Below are 19328 nucleotides of genomic sequence, written 5' to 3' on the forward strand. Positions count from 1 at the left end.
GACAAAGAAGCTGTCATATTCCCAAACAGGAAAACTGGGATCACCTGATTTGAAAGTGGGATAGCTTCTTCATCCTAACTCCTATGAGATTTATTCAACTTCCTAGTGATTCTCCATTACTTTATGTATCAAAATCAAGCTTCTTACATCGCGATTCATCCTGTTTGATTAGAATGACAAGGAAGCTGTCATATTCCCAAACAGGAAAACTGGGATCACCTGATTTGAAAGTGGGATAGCTTCTTCATCCTAACTCCTATGAGATTTATTCAACTTCCTAGTGATTCTCCATTACTTTATGTATCAAAATCAAGCTTCTTACATCGCGATTCATCCTGGTTTGATTAGAATGACAAAGAAGCTGTCATATTCCCAAACAGGAAAACTGGGATCACCTGATTTGAAAGTGGGATAGCTTCTTCATCCTAACTCCTATGAGATTTATTCAACTTCCTAGTGATTCTCCATTACTTTATGTATCAAAATCAAGCTTCTTACATCGCGATTCATCCTGTTTGATTAGAATGACAAGGAAGCTGTCATATTCCCAAACAGGAAAACTGGGATCACCTGATTTGAAAGTGGGATAGCTTCTTCATCCTAACTCCTATGAGATTTATTCAACTTCCTAGTGATTCTCCATTACTTTATGTATCAAAATCAAGCTTCTTACATCGCGATTCATCCTGGTTTGATTAGAATGACAAGGAAGCTGTCATATTCCCAAACAGGAAAACTGGGATCACCTGATTTGAAAGTGGGATAGCTTCTTCATCCTAACTCCTATGAGATTTATTCAACTTCCTAGTGATTCTCCATTACTTTATGTATCAAAATCAAGCTTCTTACATCGCGATTCATCCTGGTTTGATTAGAATGACAAGGAAGCTGTCATATTCCCAAACAGGAAAACTGGGATCACCTGATTTGAAAGTGGGATAGCTTCTTCATCCTAACTCCTATGAGATTTATTCAACTTCCTAATGATTCTCCACTACTTTATGTATCAAAATCAAGCTTCTTACATCGCGATTCATCCTGGTTTGATTAGAATGACAAAGAAGCTGTCATATTCCCAAACAGGAAAAACTGGGATCACCTGATTTGAAAGTGGGATAGCTTCTTCATCCTAACTCCTATGAGATTTATTCAACTTCCTAGTGATTCTCCATTACTTTATATATCAAAATCAAGCTTCTTACATCGCGATTCATCCTGGTTTGATTAGAATGACAAAGAAGCTGTCATATTCCCAAACAGGAAAATGGGATCACCTGATTTGAAAGTGGGATAGCTTCTTCATCCTAACTCCTATGAGATTTATTCAACTTCCTAGTGATTCTCCATTACTTTATGTATCAAAATCAAGCTTCTTACATCGCGATTCATCCTGTTTGATTAGAATGACAAGGAAGCTGTCATATTCCCAAACAGGAAAACTGGGATCACCTGATTTGAAAGTGGGATAGCTTCTTCATCCTAACTCCTATGAGATTTATTCAACTTCCTAGTGATTCTCCATTACTTTATGTATCAAAATCAAGCTTCTTACATCGCGATTCATCCTGGTTTGATTAGAATGACAAGGAAGCTGTCATATTCCCAAACAGGAAAACTGGGATCACCTGATTTGAAAGTGGGATAGCTTCTTCATCCTAACTCCTATGAGATTTATTCAACTTCCTAGTGATTCTCCATTACTTTATGTATCAAAATCAAGCTTCTTACATCGCGATTCATCCTGGTTTGATTAGAATGACAAGGAAGCTGTCATATTCCCAAACAGGAAAACTGGGATCACCTGATTTGAAAGTGGGATAGCTTCTTCATCCTAACTCCTATGAGATTTATTCAACTTCCTAGTGATTCTCCACTACTTTATGTATCAAAATCAAGCTTCTTACATCGCGATTCATCCTGGTTTGATTAGAATGACAAAGAAGCTGTCATATTCCCAAACAGAAAAACTGGGATCACCTGATTTGAAAGTGGGATAGCTTCTTCATCCTAACTCCTATGAGATTTATTCAACTTCCTAGTGATTCTCCATTACTTTATATATCAAAATCAAGCTTCTTACATCGCGATTCATCCTGGTTTGATTAGAATGACAAAGAAGCTGTCATATTCCCAAACAGGAAAATGGGATCACCTGATTTGAAAGTGGGATAGCTTCTTCATCCTAACTCCTATGAGATTTATTCAACTTCCTAGTGATTCTCCATTACTTTATGTATCAAAATCAAGCTTCTTACATCGCGATTCATCCTGTTTTGATTAGAATGACAAGGAAGCTGTCATATTCCCAAACAGGAAAACTGGGATCACCTGATTTGAAAGTGGGATAGCTTCTTCATCCTAACTCCTATGAGATTTATTCAACTTCCTAGTGATTCTCCATTACTTTATGTATCAAAATCAAGCTTCTTACATCGCGATTCATCCTGGTTTGATTAGAATGACAAGGAAGCTGTCATATTCCCAAACAGGAAAACTGGGATCACCTGATTTGAAAGTGGGATAGCTTCTTCATCCTAACTCCTATGAGATTTATTCAACTTCCTAGTGATTCTCCATTACTTTATGTATCAAAATCAAGCTTCTTACATCGCGATTCATCCTGGTTTGATTAGAATGACAAGGAAGCTGTCATATTCCCAAACAGGAAAACTGGGATCATATGATTTGAAAGTGGGATAGCTTCTTCATCCTAACTCCTATGAGATTTATTCAACTTCCTAATGATTCTCCACTACTTTATGTATCAAAATCAAGCTTCTTACATCGCGATTCATCCTGTTTGATTAGAATGACAAAGAAGCTGTCATATTCCAAAACAGAAAACTGGGATCACCTGATTTGAAAGTGGGATAGCTTCTTCATCCTAACTCCTATGAGATTTATTCAACTTCCTAGTGATTCTCCATTACTTTATATATCAAAATCAAGCTTCTTCCATCGCGATTCATCCTGGTTTGATTAGAATGACAAAGAAGCTGTCATATTCCCAAACAGGAAAAATGGGATCACCTGATTTGAAAGTGGGATAGCTTCTTCATCCTAACTCCTATGAATTTATTCAACTTCCTAGTGATTCTCCATTACTATATGTATCAAAATCAAGCTTCTTACATCGCGATTCATCCTGTTTTGATTAGAATGACAAGGAAGCTGTCATATTCCCAAACAGGAAAACTGGGATCACCTGATTTGAAAGTGGGATAGCTTCTTCATCCTAACTCCTATGAGATTTATTCAACTTCCTAGTGATTCTCCATTACTTTATGTGTCAAAATCAAGCTTCTTACATCGTGAGTCATCTTGGTTTGATTAGAATGACAAGGATGCTGTATCACTTTTGAGTAGTGTAAAAGATAATCTGAGTTTAGATAAGAATAGAGAAGAGATTAGAGTAGATTTAAGAGATTAAGAGACTAATGGAGAATCATTGTGAAAAGTATAGAGAGATTGATTTGTTTAGAACTGTCTAACTTTTATTAATGATGAGAGACTACAATATATAGTGAGGCTACAAGAGACATAAGGGTTTTCGAAATCACACTATTGCAATGGATAGGATTCTACTTTAATTCAAACTGTCCAATTAGCTTATCCTTGGATGTAAAGCACCTTTAGCTTTATCCAGCAAGTGACAGCCTGTCTCTAAGCTCTTCCTTATCCATCTTAACGTAAACCAGTGTGGTAGAAGATCAGTGTTACTTCTCCTAAGTTACCGTGGCATGGTAACTTCCCTTTGGTGAGTTTGGTCGACCCTAATGGTACGGTCAGTACGGCCTGTACGGCTTAGGTCGACCCAAACTCATTCCTCTCCAACTCCTTACTCTTTCCCAACCTCATCTATTACTCTCAACACTTCTCATCATCCAATGCCTTCATATTAACACTCCCCCTCAAGCTTAGCTTTGTGAAAGCCTAAGCTTGGATGGCTATGAGATCTTCCTCATTAAAAACCTCACCAAGGAAAACCCATTGGGACAAAACCTTGATGAGGGAAAAAGAGTAAAGACCTCACAGCCAAGAGGATCAGCTCCTTCTCTTCCCAAGATCAATGAGGCCCAACCTGATGTGAATGGACTCCATTGTCTTCTGTCTCGCAGCCTTAGTGAACACATCAGCCAACTGATCTTCACTTCTTGTGTAGCATGGCAGGATGACTCCTAAGATGATCATCTGCCTCACCTTGTGACAATCCACTTCAATGTGCTTGGTCCTCTCATGGAACACCGAGTTGGAGGCAATGTGGATGGCAGCTTGGTTATCACAATGCATTGTCATTGGCGTGGCTTGATCAATCTCCAAATGCTTCAAGATACCTTTGATCCACACCAGCTCGTTGGTAAGCTTCAGCATAGCTCTATACTCAGCCTCTGCACTTGAGCAAGACACCACCTTCTGCTTCTTACTCTTCCAAGTAACCAAGTTGCCTCCAATGAATGTGCAATAGCCTGTGGTTGATCTCCTGTCTGCTCTATCACCAGCCCAATCCGCATCACAGTATCCAACCACTTCAGTGCTCCCATTGCAACCCATCCAAACTCCTTGATCAGGTGAGCCGTTGAGATACATCAAGATTCTCTCCACCATGCGCCAGTGATGCTCCTTAGGCACTTGCATGTGTTGACTCACCTGATTCACAGCAAAACAGATGTCAGGTCTAGTTATGGTAAGGTAAATCAATTTACCAACTAGTTTTCTATAGAGTTTAGGATCCTGATAAGGTTTGCTGTCTTCAATCTCCCCCTCTCGTGGGACTTTGTAGCCATCCTCCATAGGCATCCTTGCTGTCTTGCCTCCATATGCACCTGCACCTTTCAAAAGATCAAGTGTATACTTCCTTTGGGACATGAACAAACCTTCCTTGGATCTACATATCTCAATTCCAAGAAAGTATTTCATTTCTCCCAAGTCTTTAATTTCAAACATGGATTTAAGGAACTCCTTGGTTGCTATGATACCTTCCTTATCACTTCCTGTGATAATGATATCATCAACATACACAAGGAGTGCAATCATACCTGAGGGAGTAGTGAGAGTGAAGAGGGTGTGGTCTAGTTCAGACTTCTTGAAACCTCGGCCATTCAGAGTAGTACTCAGCTTGTTGTACCAAGCTCTTGGTGATTGCTTCAGACCATAGATAGCTTTCTTCAGTCTCAACACATTCCCTCTCTTCACTAAGTGTTCCAAGCCTGGAGGTGGATGCATATACACTTCATCCTCCAGCTCTCCTTGTAGAAATGCATTCTTCACATCCATTTGCCATAAGCCCCATCCAAGGTTCACAGCTAAGCTTAATACAATCCGGATTGTGTGTAGTTTAGCTACTGGCGCAAAGGTCTCAATGTAATCTTCTCCATAAGTTTGAGTGAAACCTCTTGCAACCAGTCTTGACTTCTTCCTCTCAACTGTTCCATCAGCCTTATACTTGATTGTGAAGATCCATCTACTAGTCACAGCCTTCTTCCCTTTTGGTAACTCACTCTCATACCATGTATCATTCTTGATCATAGCTCCTGCCTCAGCTCCAACTGATTCCTTCCATTCCTTATCCATTACTGCCTCTTCATAGCTTCTTGGAATGTAGTTCTCATCCAAGTTTACCATAAAGGCACAATGCTCTTCAGGGTATTGAGCAAAGGAGCACACAGCTTGAGAGGGATGCTCCACAGCTTGGGCATTGTAGTACACTCGCGTGTTTACCCAAGAGGAAGGATCCTTCCTCAGCCTTGTACTTCTTCTCAATACAGGTTGTTCTTGTTCTTGAACCGGTTCATCTTGTGTACTCGGTTCTTGAACTCCACTCTGATGTTCTTCATCTTCTTGGCTTTGCTCACCTTGATTGTGTGAGACTGAAACACTCTCTTCTTCTTCTTCACTCAAGCCGGCTCCATCCTGACCATCTTCTTGAGTTTCAGATTCCCTTCCCCCCTCACGATCAAGGTGAGGTGACTGATTAGCTCCAACAGGGGCCGGAGAACTCTCATGTTGGTTCCTATTCCCCACATTTGGATCCTGGTTCATCGTGATACCTAGACCTTCCAAAATCAGTCTTAAAGCGCCTGCCTTATCTGATGTTAAATCCTTTAGCTCCTCTTGGTTCTTTTCTTCATAGTATCCTCTTGCTTCTATGAACTTCACATCTCTAGAGACTAGGACTCTTCTAGTTGCTGGATCATAGCACTTGTATCCCTTTTGTGTTGTTGAGTAGCCAATGAACATAGCCTTAGTGCTCCTTGCATCTAACTTGTTTCTCAACTCTCCTGGTACCAACACAAAGCATAAACATCCAAATACTCTCAAGTAATCCACTGATGGCTTGTGCTTGTTTAGAACTTCAAATGGTGCTTGATCCTTCAACACCTTTGTGGGAATCCTGTTGATCAAATAACAAGCAGTAGCCACAGCATCACTCCAAAATCTCTTTGGAACGTTTGCTTGGAACATCAGTGACCTAGCAACCTCCATCAAGTGTCGGTTCTTCCTCTCAGCTACCCCATTCTGTTGTGGAGTATAGGGACAGCTTGTTTGATGCAAGATCCCATGATGCTCTAGATGACTCTTGAACGCATAGCTTGTGTACTCCCCTCCATTATCTGATCTAAAAATTTTAATCTTGGCATTATAATGGTTAGTCACATAAGCTTGAAAGTTCTTAAATGCATCTATTACTCTATCTTTTGATGGGATTAAAGTTAACCAGGTGTATTTGGATTTTTCATCAATGAATGTGACAAAGTACTTATGATTATCTCTAGATATGCAAGGTGCAGTCCACACATCAGAATGAATAAGATCAAAGCACTTATCATAAACACTAGTAGAGTTTGGAAATACAGTTTTACAATGCTTGCCTAAAATGCATGCTTCACAATCCTTATTCTCAAATAAAACACCTGGTAACATCAAGTTCAAAGCTCTACCATGAGGATGTCCTAATCTAGCATGCCACAAAGCATTTTTATTTAAACTAGAAGCAGTAGTAAACGAGCAATTGTAATTGGAAACAGGATCAAGTTCTTCAAGCAAATACAACTCTCCTTTAGTGATTCCTTTTCCAATCAAGTGGCTGCTCTCAATATCCTGAAACTTTACATCATTAGGACTGAATATAACATTGCAATTCAAATCAGTAGTGCATTTCTTAACAGATAGCAAGTTAGATGTAAATTCAGGCATATAGAAAGCTCTAGTGTTCTTATCAAACAACTTCAAGTTTCCTATTCCTCTAATAGGGATCTTGTCCCCATTTGCAATCATAACATGTCCACTAGTTGGTTCTATATCCTTAATCAGATTTGTATCACTAATCATGTGATGAGATGCACCAGAATCAACAATTAATGGCTTAGTTATACTGCTAGCATTATGACAAAGGTTCAAAGGTGATCTAAATGCATTTAGTTCATGATTCATCCTAGCATTTCTAGCAAAGGTGTACTCATGTCTAGCCTGTTCATTATACACTTTTGTGTATTAGAGCATGATTCAACCAATCAGGGATAATCAGATGAAAAGATTAAAGAGATTAAGAGATTCTAGTGAGAGAATAAAGAGAGAGAGACTCAAAACTCCATTAATTAATAACTGATGAGGTTTACAAGTATTAATAGAGAGAGCAACAAGGAAATTCGAAATGGTTAAGCATGTGTAGTCAAAGGACAGGCTGGAACTCCTTTTTAATCACTTGGCTGTGCTTTCTCACATGCTTGCACTAGTATAAAGGTAACTTCTCCTTTCCAGCATCATACAGGCTGTCAAAGTGATCCCTTATCCTTCCTTAACCTCACTTATCCTCTTTGGTCGAGTTTCCTCTCTTCTCTTCACTAAGTTACCTTCTCATCCCATCAGATAACTTCCCCAAGTAGTTACTGTGGTTAAAATAAAGTTACCACAGTAAAACTCTAAAGTTACTGTCTCAGCCTCCTTGGTCTTCATCTCAATACTCCCCCTCAAGCTTGACCATGTAGAACAAGTCAAGCTTGGAAACCATGAAGACCTCCCTCGTTAAAAACCTCACCAAGTAAAACCCATTGGGATAAAACCTTGATGAGGGAAAAAGAGTGGAGACTCCATGGTTAAGGGGCTCAGCTCCTAGGAGTCAGATCAATGAGTCCAAGCCTTGACAGTATGGACTCCATTGTCTTCAATCTCGCTGCCTTAGTAAACACATCTGCAAGCTGATCTTCACTTCTTGTATAACATGGCAGAATCACTCCTAAGATGATCATCTGCCTCACCTTATGACAATCCACCTCTATGTGCTTTGTTCTCTCATGAAACACTGAATTGGAGGCAATGTGGATAGCTGCTTGATTGTCACAATGCATTGTCATAGGTGTGGCCTGCTCGATCTCCAAGTGCTTCAAGATCCCCTTGATCCACACCAACTCATTTGTAAGCTTCAACATAGCTCTATACTCAGCTTCAGCACTTGAACAGGAGATGACCTTCTGCTTCTTACTCTTCCAAGTAACCAGATTCCCTCCAATGAATGTACAATACCCAGTAGTTGATCTCCTGTCCACTCTATCTCCTGCCCAATCAGCATCACAATACCCAACCACTTCTGTACTGCCATTGCAACCCATCCAAACTCCTTGTCCATGTGAGCCACTCAAATACCTCAGTATCCTATCAACCATCTTCCAGTGATGTACCTTTGGCGCCTGCATATGTTGGCTCACTTGATTCACAGCAAAGCATATATCAGGTCTGGTGATAGTCAAGTAGATCAGCTTACCCACCATCCTCCTATACAGCTTAGCATCCTCAAACAACTGGTTCTCTTCAACCTCCCCCTCACGCAAGACCTTATACCCTTCCTCAAGAGGTGTCTTAGCTATCTTCCCTCCAAGCACATCAGTCTCCTTCAGCATATCCATAGTATACTTCCTTTGAGACATAAACAAACCCTCCTTAGATCTGCATATCTCAATCCCCAAAAAATACTTCATCTCTCCCAAGTCTTTAATATCAAACACAGACTTGAGAAACTCTTTGGTGGCTTTAATCCCAGCCTTATCACTCCCTGTGATAATCAAATCATCCACATACACCAAAATCACTATGATCCCTGATGGTCCAACCAGTGTGAAGAGTGTATGATCTAGTTCAGACTTCCTGAACCCTCTCCCATTGAGAGTTGTACTAAGCTTTCTGTACCAAGCTCTAGGAGACTGCTTCAGCCCATATATAGCCTTCTTCAATCTCAAAACATTCCCTGGCTTTACTAGATGCTCAAGACCAGGAGGTGGATGCATGTATACTTCATCTTCAAGTTCACCTTGCAAGAAAGCATTCTTCACATCCATTTGCCACAAATCCCACTCCAAGTTTGTTGCAATAGATAACACAATTCGAATTGTGTGAAGCTTGGCCACTGGTGCAAAAGTATCAATGTAATCTTCCCCATAAGTCTGTGTAAATCCTCTTGCAACCAGCCTAGTCTTGCGCCTATCTATCTCCCCATTTGCAAGGTACTTGATGGTGAAGATCCATCTGCTTGAAACTGCCTTCTTCCCTTTAGGTAACTCACTCTCATACCAAGTATCATTCCTGATCATTGCATCCCTTTCATCTCCTACTGAATCTCTCCAAACCTTGTGCTTCATAGCTTCTTCATAAGATCTTGGTATCTCATTCTCATCCAAGTTACACATAAACACCATGTGCTCTTCTGGAAACTCTGCAAAGGAACACACGGCTTGAGAGGGATGCTCCACAGCCTGGGCATTGTAGTACACTCTCGTGTTTACCCAGTTGGAAGGATCCCTCCTTATCCTTGTGCTCCTCCGCAAGGTCTCAACCTGTTCTTCAGCCTGAACATTCTCTTGTGCTTCCTCTCTTAAACCAGTAGGTTCTCCCTGCTCATTTCCACCTGACTGAGCTTCACTCTCTACTTCCTGTGTCTCCTCCTGATCATGCTGACCTGAATCCTCTTGGTTATGCTCCTGCTCCCCTGATTCAGATCCATTCCCCCTCTCATGATCAAGAGGGGTTGTTCCTCCAGCTTCTCCAGCTTGATTAGAAGGTCCGGTTCTTCCTGGTTCCTGATCTTGGGATAATCCTATCCCTAGCCTCTCCAACAACACTCTCAATGTTGTTGCCTTCTCTGATGGAGCTCGGGACAGATCCTCTAGGTCTTCCCATTTCTTCTCCTCATAATACCCTTTAGACTCAACAAACTTCACTTCTCTAGATACCATAACCCTCCTAGTTATTGGATCATAACATTTGTAGCCTTTCTGAGTGATTGAGTACCCAATGAACATAGCTTTAGTACTCTTTGCTTCTAGCTTGTTCCTTCTTTCTCCGGGAATCATCACATAACATAAGCACCCAAAGACTCTCAAATGATCAATGTGTGGCTTGGCCTTGTTCAATACTTCAAAGGGAGACAGTTTCTTCAAGACACGGGTTGGCACTCTATTGATGAGATAGCAAGCAGTCTGAACAGCATCACTCCAAAACCTCTTAGGGACATTCATGTGGAACATGATTGATCTCGCAACCTCCATCAAATGTCTGTTCTTCCTCTCAGCCACCCCATTTTGTTGTGGTGTGTAAGGACAGCTAGTTTGTTGCACAATCCCATGCTTTGCAAGATGACTCTTGAAAGCATTGCTAGTGTATTCTCCTCCATTATCAGACCTCAGAATCCTCACAGTGGCATTGTACTGATTAGTAACATATGCTTGGAAGTTCATGAAGGCTTCTAGGACTCTGTCTTTGGAGGGAATCATGGTGATCCATGTGTACTTGGACTTCTCATCAATGAAAGTCACAAAGTACTTATGGCTGTCTCTAGACATACAGGGAGCTGTCCACACGTCTGAATGCACCAGATCAAAGCAATTCTCATATCTGGTTTCTGATGTTGGGAAGACAGTCCTACAGTGCTTTCCAAGTATACAAGCTTCACACTCCAAGTGATTGAACGCCATACTTGGTAGAATCAGTTCAATTGCCTTGGCATGAGGATGTCCCAGCCTTGCATGCCATGTGAGATTATCACACCTATCCGTTGTGCTGCTTAAACACACAGACTCCACAGGACTAGGCGCCTCAGTTGTTTGGAGATGATAGAGCTGATGCTTGCTGTCTCCTCTGCCAATAACCCTTCCAGTCTTCAAATCCTGGAACTCAACTTCATTTGGTCTGAAAACCACTTGACAATCCAGATCAACTGTAGCCTTCTTAACTGAGATTAGATTGGATGTAAACTGAGGTAGGTAGAAGGCAGTGGAGTTCTTCTCAAACAGCTTGAGGTTTCCCACTCCTTCTATTGGGATCCTGGTACCATTGGCTATCATGACACTCCCTGTTGCTGCTTTAACCTCACTGATTAGTCTCTTGTCACTGATCATGTGGTGTGTTGCTCCAGAGTCAATGATGATGGGTTTAGATGTGGATGCTTTGGCAGGAGCACCCAGACTCCGGGTCGTAGCCAAAGCATACACATGCTTAACCAACTCATCCCATTCCTTCTTTGTCACACACTCATCTGCCCTCTTGGTATCCATTCCTCTCATATCCGCACTGTCTCCTACTGTCTCTCCCATGTAAGCTGAGTATGAACACTCTCCTATAACCATCTGCTGAAGTACATCCTTGATTCTCTTCAAGATTACACTCATCCTGTCACTTAAGTGCTCAGACTCGCTATCCTTTCTCCATGCCCTTCTCTTCATTAACCACTCCTTAGAAAGTTTTCTCAACCTTCCCTTCTTACAGCTTGTACCTCCCTTCCATCTTTCTGGCTTCCTGTTCATTTCCCACACATCACAAGTATATTTAACAAGCTCACATACCTCTTCCATAAGGAAGCTGAAGATCACATCTTGCTTCCTCCTTTCTTGACAACATCTCGGATTTGATGTGTGTGTCTTCACCACATCTAGCTCCGACCATACTTCTCTCAGCCTTCCCACAAGCTGATAACACTCATCCTCTCCTTGTCTCAAGCCGCGGATCACCCCTCTGTCCTCAACGACTCTCACAAGCTTGGACTTGCCTAAAGTTGCTTCAATCTCACTCTTTGTAGTGTCTCCTTGAACAACTTCATTTCCCAGCTTCAGACCTCTTGTCTGACCTTCTTCAGTAGCCATTTCCATGAAAGGTTTCCCCTTTCCATGACTACTCCATAACCCACAGCTTTCCAAAGCTCTCTTTGCCCATCTTGACCAATCGCCATCCCTCTCTTCTTCAAGCTCCATGGTTGTACTAGATCTGTGCTTCATTTCCATGTTGAGATAGTTTGAATCCATCAGAATATCTCACACCACTCAGATAATAAAGACCAGAACTCAAGAACACCAAGAACACTCAAGAACCCTCAAGAACACTCAAGAACACCCAGATTTTATGAAAAACGAAATCACACTCTCCCCTTTTTAGCAACCTGGCTCTGATACCATATACACTTTTGTGTATTAGAGCATGATTCAACCAATCAGGGATAATCAGATGAAAAGATTAAAGAGATTAAGAGATTCTAGTGAGAGAATAAAGAGAGAGAGACTCAAAACTCCATTAATTAATAACTGATGAGGTTTACAAGTATTAATAGAGAGAGCAACAAGGAAATTCGAAATGGTTAAGCATGTGTAGTCAAAGGACAGGCTGGAACTCCTTTTGAATCACTTGGCTGTGCTTTCTCACATGCTTGCACTAGTATAAAGGTAACTTCTCCTTTCCAGCATCATACAGGCTGTCAAAGTGATCCCTTATCCTTCCTTAACCTCACTTATCCTCTTTGGTCGAGTTTCCTCTCTTCTCTTCACTAAGTTACCTTCTCATCCCATCAGATAACTTCCCCAAGTAGTTACTGTGGTTAAAATAAAGTTACCACAGTAAAACTCTAAAGTTACTGTCTCAGCCTCCTTGGTCTTCATCTCAATATTCATTGCATTTAACTCTATCCATCCTAGCAATATCAGTAACACAAGGAGATGTTTCTATAGTCTTAGCTATCATGGATGCACCAAAGGAGTACCCATGAGTGTTACCATTCTCCTTGAGCATTTTGATGAGAGCATCCATCTCGGATCTCCTGATGAAGTCTTGATCATTGCCACGGGTGTTAGGAGCTCCTGAGTATGTCACCAGTGCCTTGCCATCACCCTCACGCCCCTCTCCTTCAGCTCCACGGCTAGATGCTCCGGCTCCACTTGTTCCCTCAGACGCATGAGCTCTTGCCTCCCTGTCCTTTATGAACTTCGCCGGCTTCAGATGAGGATGTAGTATCCAGCACTGGCTTTTCTTGTGTCCATGCTTCTTGCAGTGATCACAATTGCCATTGAACTTCCTGTCTTCATACTTGCCGTGTGCTGCTCTGTTGGCTTGTGGTATCTCCTCATGATCAGTTTGCGCAGCATTGGCTAGAGTCAAGTCTCCTTTATCACCAAACAAGCCAATGGAGCCTTGCTCCTTTTGTATCTGAGCACACGCATCCTCTAAGTCAGGAAGCTTATCCGCCCTCAACATATGCTGAATCAACCCACTGTATCTTGGATTCATTGTCAGCAACAACCCAAAGACCTTGTCTTGCTCTCTTCTTTCATTCAGCAGCTCCGGATCAGTTGTGCTCGGCCTCAGCATCTCCAGCTCTGACCAGAGTGTCCGGAACCTCCCCAAATGCTTAGTGAACTCCATGTCCTCCTGAGTTAGATCATTCAAAGCTTTCTTCACTTCAAAGACCCGGCTGAGGTTAGAGGTGTTTCCATACACCTTCTTCAATGTTTCCCACAGCTCCTTGGCTGTCTCACAATAGCTGTAAGCATCTAGAATGGCTGGCTCCAACGAGCTATGAAGAGCAGACATCACCATCATGTCCTCTTGTTGCCACTTCTCAGCTTCAGCTTCCGAGACACTCTCCTTGTCTCCTCCTTGAGTAATGAGCTTTGGAGCCTCACCAGATGTGATGTGCTTCCATAAACCCTTACTTCCCACAGCAGTCTTCACCATCCTAGACCATACTAGGTAGTTACTTCCTTTGAACGTCACAGCAACCTTCATCTTGGAACCGCTCTCCATCTTAAGCAGTTTCACTTAAATAACTTGTAAAAGACTTGATCTTGAGGCTCAGAACTACAACACCAGCTCAAACCCTTCCGTGCCTTGTCTTTACTCTTCAAAGAACCCTCAAAAAAGCTTGATAAGACTGCCGGAATGAAGATGTAGCTCCCGGGATGCAGCTTCTTCCAAGAACACTCACACCACTCTCACTCGATCTCTCAAAGTTTCAAGTTTGAATCTTCAAGAGAAAAACGCCAAGAACTCAGATTGAAATCAACCTGGCTCTGATACCATATCACTTTTGAGTAGTGTAAAAGATAATCTGAGTTTAGATAAGAATAGAGAAGAGATTAGAGTAGATTTAAGAGATTAAGAGACTAATGGAGAATCATTGTGAAAAGTATAGAGAGATTGATTTGTTTAGAACTGTCTAACTTTTATTAATGATGAGAGACTACAATATATAGTGAGGCTACAAGAGACATAAGGGTTTTCGAAATCACACTATTGCAATGGATAGGATTCTACTTTAATTCAAACTGTCCAATTAGCTTATCCTTGGATGTAAAACACCTTTAGCTTTATCCAGCAAGTGACAGCCTGTCTCTAAGCTCTTCCTTATCCATCTTAACGTAAACCAGTGTGGTAGAAGATCAGTGTTACTTCTCCTAAGTTACCGTGGCATGGTAACTTCCCTTTGGTGAGTTTGGTCGACCCTAATGGTACGGTCAGTACGGCCAGTACGGCCTGTACGGCCTGTACGGCTTAGGTCGACCCAAACTCATTCCTCTCCAACTCCTTATTCTTTCCCAACCTCATCTATTACTCTCAACACTTCTCATCATCCAATGCCTTCATATTAACAAGCTGTCATATTCCCAAACAGGAAAACTAGGATCACATGATTTGAAAGTGGGATAGCTTCTTCATCCTAACTCCTATGAGATTTATTCAACTTCCTAATGGTTCTCCACTACTTTATGTATCCAATTCAAGCTTCTTACATCATGATTCATCCTGGTTTGATTAGAATGACAAAGAAGCTGTCATATTCCCAAACAGGAAAATTGGGATCACCTGATTTGAAAGTGGGACAGCTTCTTCATCCTAACTCCTATGAGATTTATTCAACTTCCTAATGATTCTCCATTACTTTATGTATCAAAATCAAGCTTCTTATATCGCGATTCATCCTGTTTTGATTAGAATGACAAGGAAGCTGTCATATTCCCAAACAGGAAAATTGGGATCACCTGATTTGAAAGTGGGATAGCTTATTCATCCTAACTCCTATGAGATTTATTCAACTTCCTAGTGATTCTCCGTTACTTTATGTGTCAAAATCAAGCTTCTTACATCGCGATTCATCTTGGTTTGATAAGAATGACAAGGAAGCTGTCATATTCCCAAACAGGAAAACTGGGATCACCTGATTTGAAAGTGGTATAGCTTCTTCATCCTAACTCCTATGAGATTTATTCAACTTCCTAATGGTTCTCCACTACTTTATGTATCCAATTCAAGCTTCTTACATCATGATTCATCCTGGTTTGATTAGAATGACAAAGAAGCTGTCATATTCCCAAACAGAAAAACTGGGATCACCTGATTTGAAAGTGGTATAGTTTCTTCATCCTAACTCCTATGAGATTTATTCAACTTCCTAATGGTTCTCCACTACTTTATGTATCCAATTCAAGCTTCTTACATCACGATTCATCCTGGTTTGATTAGAATGACAAAGAAGCTGTCATATTCCCAAACCGGAAAACTGGGATCACCTGATTTTTAAAGTGGGATAGCTTCTTCATCCTAACTCCTATGAGATTTATTCAACTTCCTAGTGATTCTCCATTACTTTATGTATCAAAATCAAGCTTCTTACATCGCGATTCATCCTGGCTCGATTAGAATGACAAGGAAGCTGTTATATTCCCAAACATGAAAACTAGGATCACATGATTTGAAAGTGGGATAGTTTCTTCATCCTAACTCCTATGAGATTTATTCAACTTCCTAGTGATTCTACATTACTTTATGTATCAAAATCAAGCTTCTTACATCGCGATTCAACCTGGTTTGATTAGAATAACAAGGAAGCTGTCATATTCCCAAACAGGAAAACTGGGATCACCTGATTTGAAAGTGGGATAGCTTCTTCATCCTAACTCCTATGAGATTTATTCAACTTCCTAATGGTTCTCCACTACTTTATGTATCCATTTAAAGCTTCTTACATCACGATTCATCCTGGTTTGATTAGAATGGCAAAGAAGCTGTCATATTCCCAAACAGAAAAACTGGGATCACCTGATTTGAAAGTGGGATAGCTTCTTCATCCTAACTCCTATGAGATTTATTCAACTTCCTAATGGTTCTACACTACTTTATGTATCAAAATCAAGCTTCTTACATCAAGATTCATCCTTGTTTGATTAGAATGACAAAGAAGCTATCATATTCCCAAACAGAAAAACTGGGATCACCTGATTTGAAAGTGGGATAGGTTCTTCATCCTAACTCCTATGAGATTTATTCAACTTCCTAATGATTCTCCATTACTTTATGTATCCAAATCAAACTTCTTACATCGCGATTCATTCTGGTTCGATTAGAATGACAAAGAAGCTGTCATATTCCCAAACAGAAAATTTGGGATCACTTGATTTGAAAGTGGGATAGCGTCTTCATCCTAACTCCTATGAGATTTATTCAACTTCCTAGTGATTCTCCATTACTTTATGTGTCAAAATAAAGCTTCTTACATCGCGATTCATCTTTGTTTGATTAGAATGACAAGGAAGCTGTCATATTCCCAAACAGGAAAACTGGGATCACCTGATTTGAAAGTGGTATAGTTTCTTCATCCTAACTCCTATGAGATTTATTCAACTTCCTAATGGTTCTCCACTACTTTATGTATCCAATTCAAGCTTCTTACATCACGATTCATCCTGGTTTGATTAGAATGACAAAGAAGCTGTCATATTCCCAAACCGGAAAACTGGGATCACCTGATTTTTAAAGTGGGATAGCTTCTTCATCCTAACTCCTATGAGATTTATTCAACTTCCTAGTGATTCTCCATTACTTTATGTATCAAAATCAAGCTTCTTACATCGCGATTCATCCTGGCTCGATTAGAATGACAAGGAAGCTGTTATATTCCCAAACATGAAAACTAGGATCACATGATTTGAAAGTGGGATAGTTTCTTCATCCTAACTCCTATGAGATTTATTCAACTTCCTAGTGATTCTACATTACTTTATGTATCAAAATCAAGCTTCTTACATCGCGATTCAACCTGGTTTGATTAGAATAACAAGGTGTTGACTTGAAGAAAAGAAATGGAGTGGTGAAGTGTTGAGTTGAGATTGAGTCTTGAGCAAGAATAGGGCAAGACCTCCGGAGATTGTCTATGAAGACTTTAGGAGTGTCTGAAGGTGTCCAGAAGTGCTCATATGGCTGTGCAAAGATAGGGCCAAGTCCAGGAGGGACTTAGAAGTGTGTTTGGGAGCAAATGGGCAAGTGTGCATACTTAGGGCGAGGCAGTACGGATGGTACGGACCTGTACGGATCCGTACGGACCGAGACAACCCGAGGAAACACAACTTGGCCATTTGAGATGTTTTGAGATTGTGCAAAGTCCGGGACAAGATGTGCAAGCTTAGGGCGTGATCAGAACATGTCAAGGAGGCTTTGTGCAATCTTAGGGTGTTGGGAGAAGGCCCTGGTCGTTTGGAATCAAGAAGGCATCAAGAAGGCATCAAGAAGATGCTTTGTGGAGGCAAACAACCAATGGGAGCTTCCTTGTGTGTGATTGGCTAGTTCTGGTCTTGGACAGGCTGTCTCTTGCTGTAAAGAGAAGGGAGCCACGACCATGAACCTGGACAGATGCATGGGAAGATTAGGAGGAGCCTAAGGAGAGCCAATCACAAGCAAGGAGCCAGCTTGCCTTGGTTTGAATTAAAGTGAACAGCCAACCTTATCCTCACAACTCTTCAGATATTACAAGAAGACCATCTCATCTACACCATCCATTCACTCAAGTTAATATTATCCATTAGATTTAGGTTTCAGATTGTGTAAACCTATTGAGCTTATAAATAAGCATGTAAATGGCGATTTGGAGCTTTAAGGGAGTTTGGGGGATTTCCCCTCTCCACTTCATAATGAAATGTGTTCTTGAATCAGATTCTCTTTAATCTCTCCCTTTCTTATACTCTTAATCTCTCAAAGTCTCTTGTTTCTGATTTAAGTAAACACATAAACACTCTTATAAACTCTCTCTCTAAAATCACCTAAAACAAACTCTAATCTTCTCAGCTTGCTCCATTGGAGCTTATACACACACACAACCTGAGATCTCTGAAAATCTCATATGGTATCAGAGCCAGGTTCATGTGAACTTGGTTCTTTCTTCCGCTGAAGCTTCAAGCTCTCCCCATGTCGTTTGAAGCAAGAAGAAGCTGTCTGTTCTATCCGGCTGTTCAACACCTCAAGAGGCAGGCGTGTTCATCCTGGAGTCCAGAAGCTGTCTGCTGCTGTTTCTCATCATCCCATGTCGCCCTTGAAGAAAGAAGATCCAAGGAAACAAAGGCAATGGAGCGGATTAGCTACCCTCTCTAACAAAGCCAGTTCCGGGTTCTTGCTATTCAAAGTCCAAGAAGAAGTTTCTCAAGAAGAAAGCTTGCTGCTTGTACTGGTGTGGCGTGTACAACATGGAGAAAGGTGGGAGCTAAGACATGGTGGTTCAAAAGGAAAGGTCCATGGAAGATGGAGGCGTTGGAGTGCACACTAACAACTCAGAATCTGTCCAATGGAATCAAGGATCTATACAAAGGTCCTTGGCTGTAAGAAAGTTCTTTCCTTTTGTATAAAGCTTGAGTATATTGACAGGTTGTGTTGTGATTGAAAACTTGTGGATGTTTAAAGATTGCTAGATATGAAATGTTTAGAATCTGTCCCAAGATACTAGAGAGTTGTGAATGGTGATTGAGAGTTGAAAAGCTTGCCTCGGTTCTATAATGATTGTATAGGATACTAGATGAGTCTGATCCTGTTTACTTTCATTGATTGAAACCGAGTAGTATAATAAAGCTTAGAGTGTTGTTGCTGCCTTAGGTTGATGCACTTGGATTCAAGTCTAAGATGCAGTTAAGGCAGAAGTTAAAATGGCCTAAGTAACTTGTATTGAATCTGTTTAGATCTTGCATATACTTAGGGAGATTGCTTGCAAAGATTAGAACTGGAATATGTCTTGTGTAATCTGTTGCAATGCTTGTGATATT

The 19328-nt window shown here is 40.9% G+C and overlaps 1 protein-coding gene across 1 annotated transcript in view; it reads left to right on the plus strand.

Annotated features, from left to right (window-relative positions):
* LOC125596767 overlaps positions 1 to 18838 on the plus strand; it is an 82993-nt gene extending 64155 nt beyond the window's left edge. Inside the window, exon 6 of the mRNA XM_048771821.1 lies at positions 18469 to 18838. Coding sequence (XP_048627778.1) covers positions 18469 to 18838 — 370 coding nt within the window. The remainder of the gene's footprint in view (positions 1 to 18468) is intronic.
* The last annotated feature ends 490 nt before the right edge of the window (positions 18839 to 19328 follow it).

The sequence above is a fragment of the Brassica napus genome, unplaced genomic scaffold (genome assembly GCF_020379485.1).
Source record: "Brassica napus cultivar Da-Ae unplaced genomic scaffold, Da-Ae ScsIHWf_1281;HRSCAF=1830, whole genome shotgun sequence".
NCBI classification, from domain to species: domain Eukaryota; kingdom Viridiplantae; phylum Streptophyta; class Magnoliopsida; order Brassicales; family Brassicaceae; genus Brassica; species Brassica napus.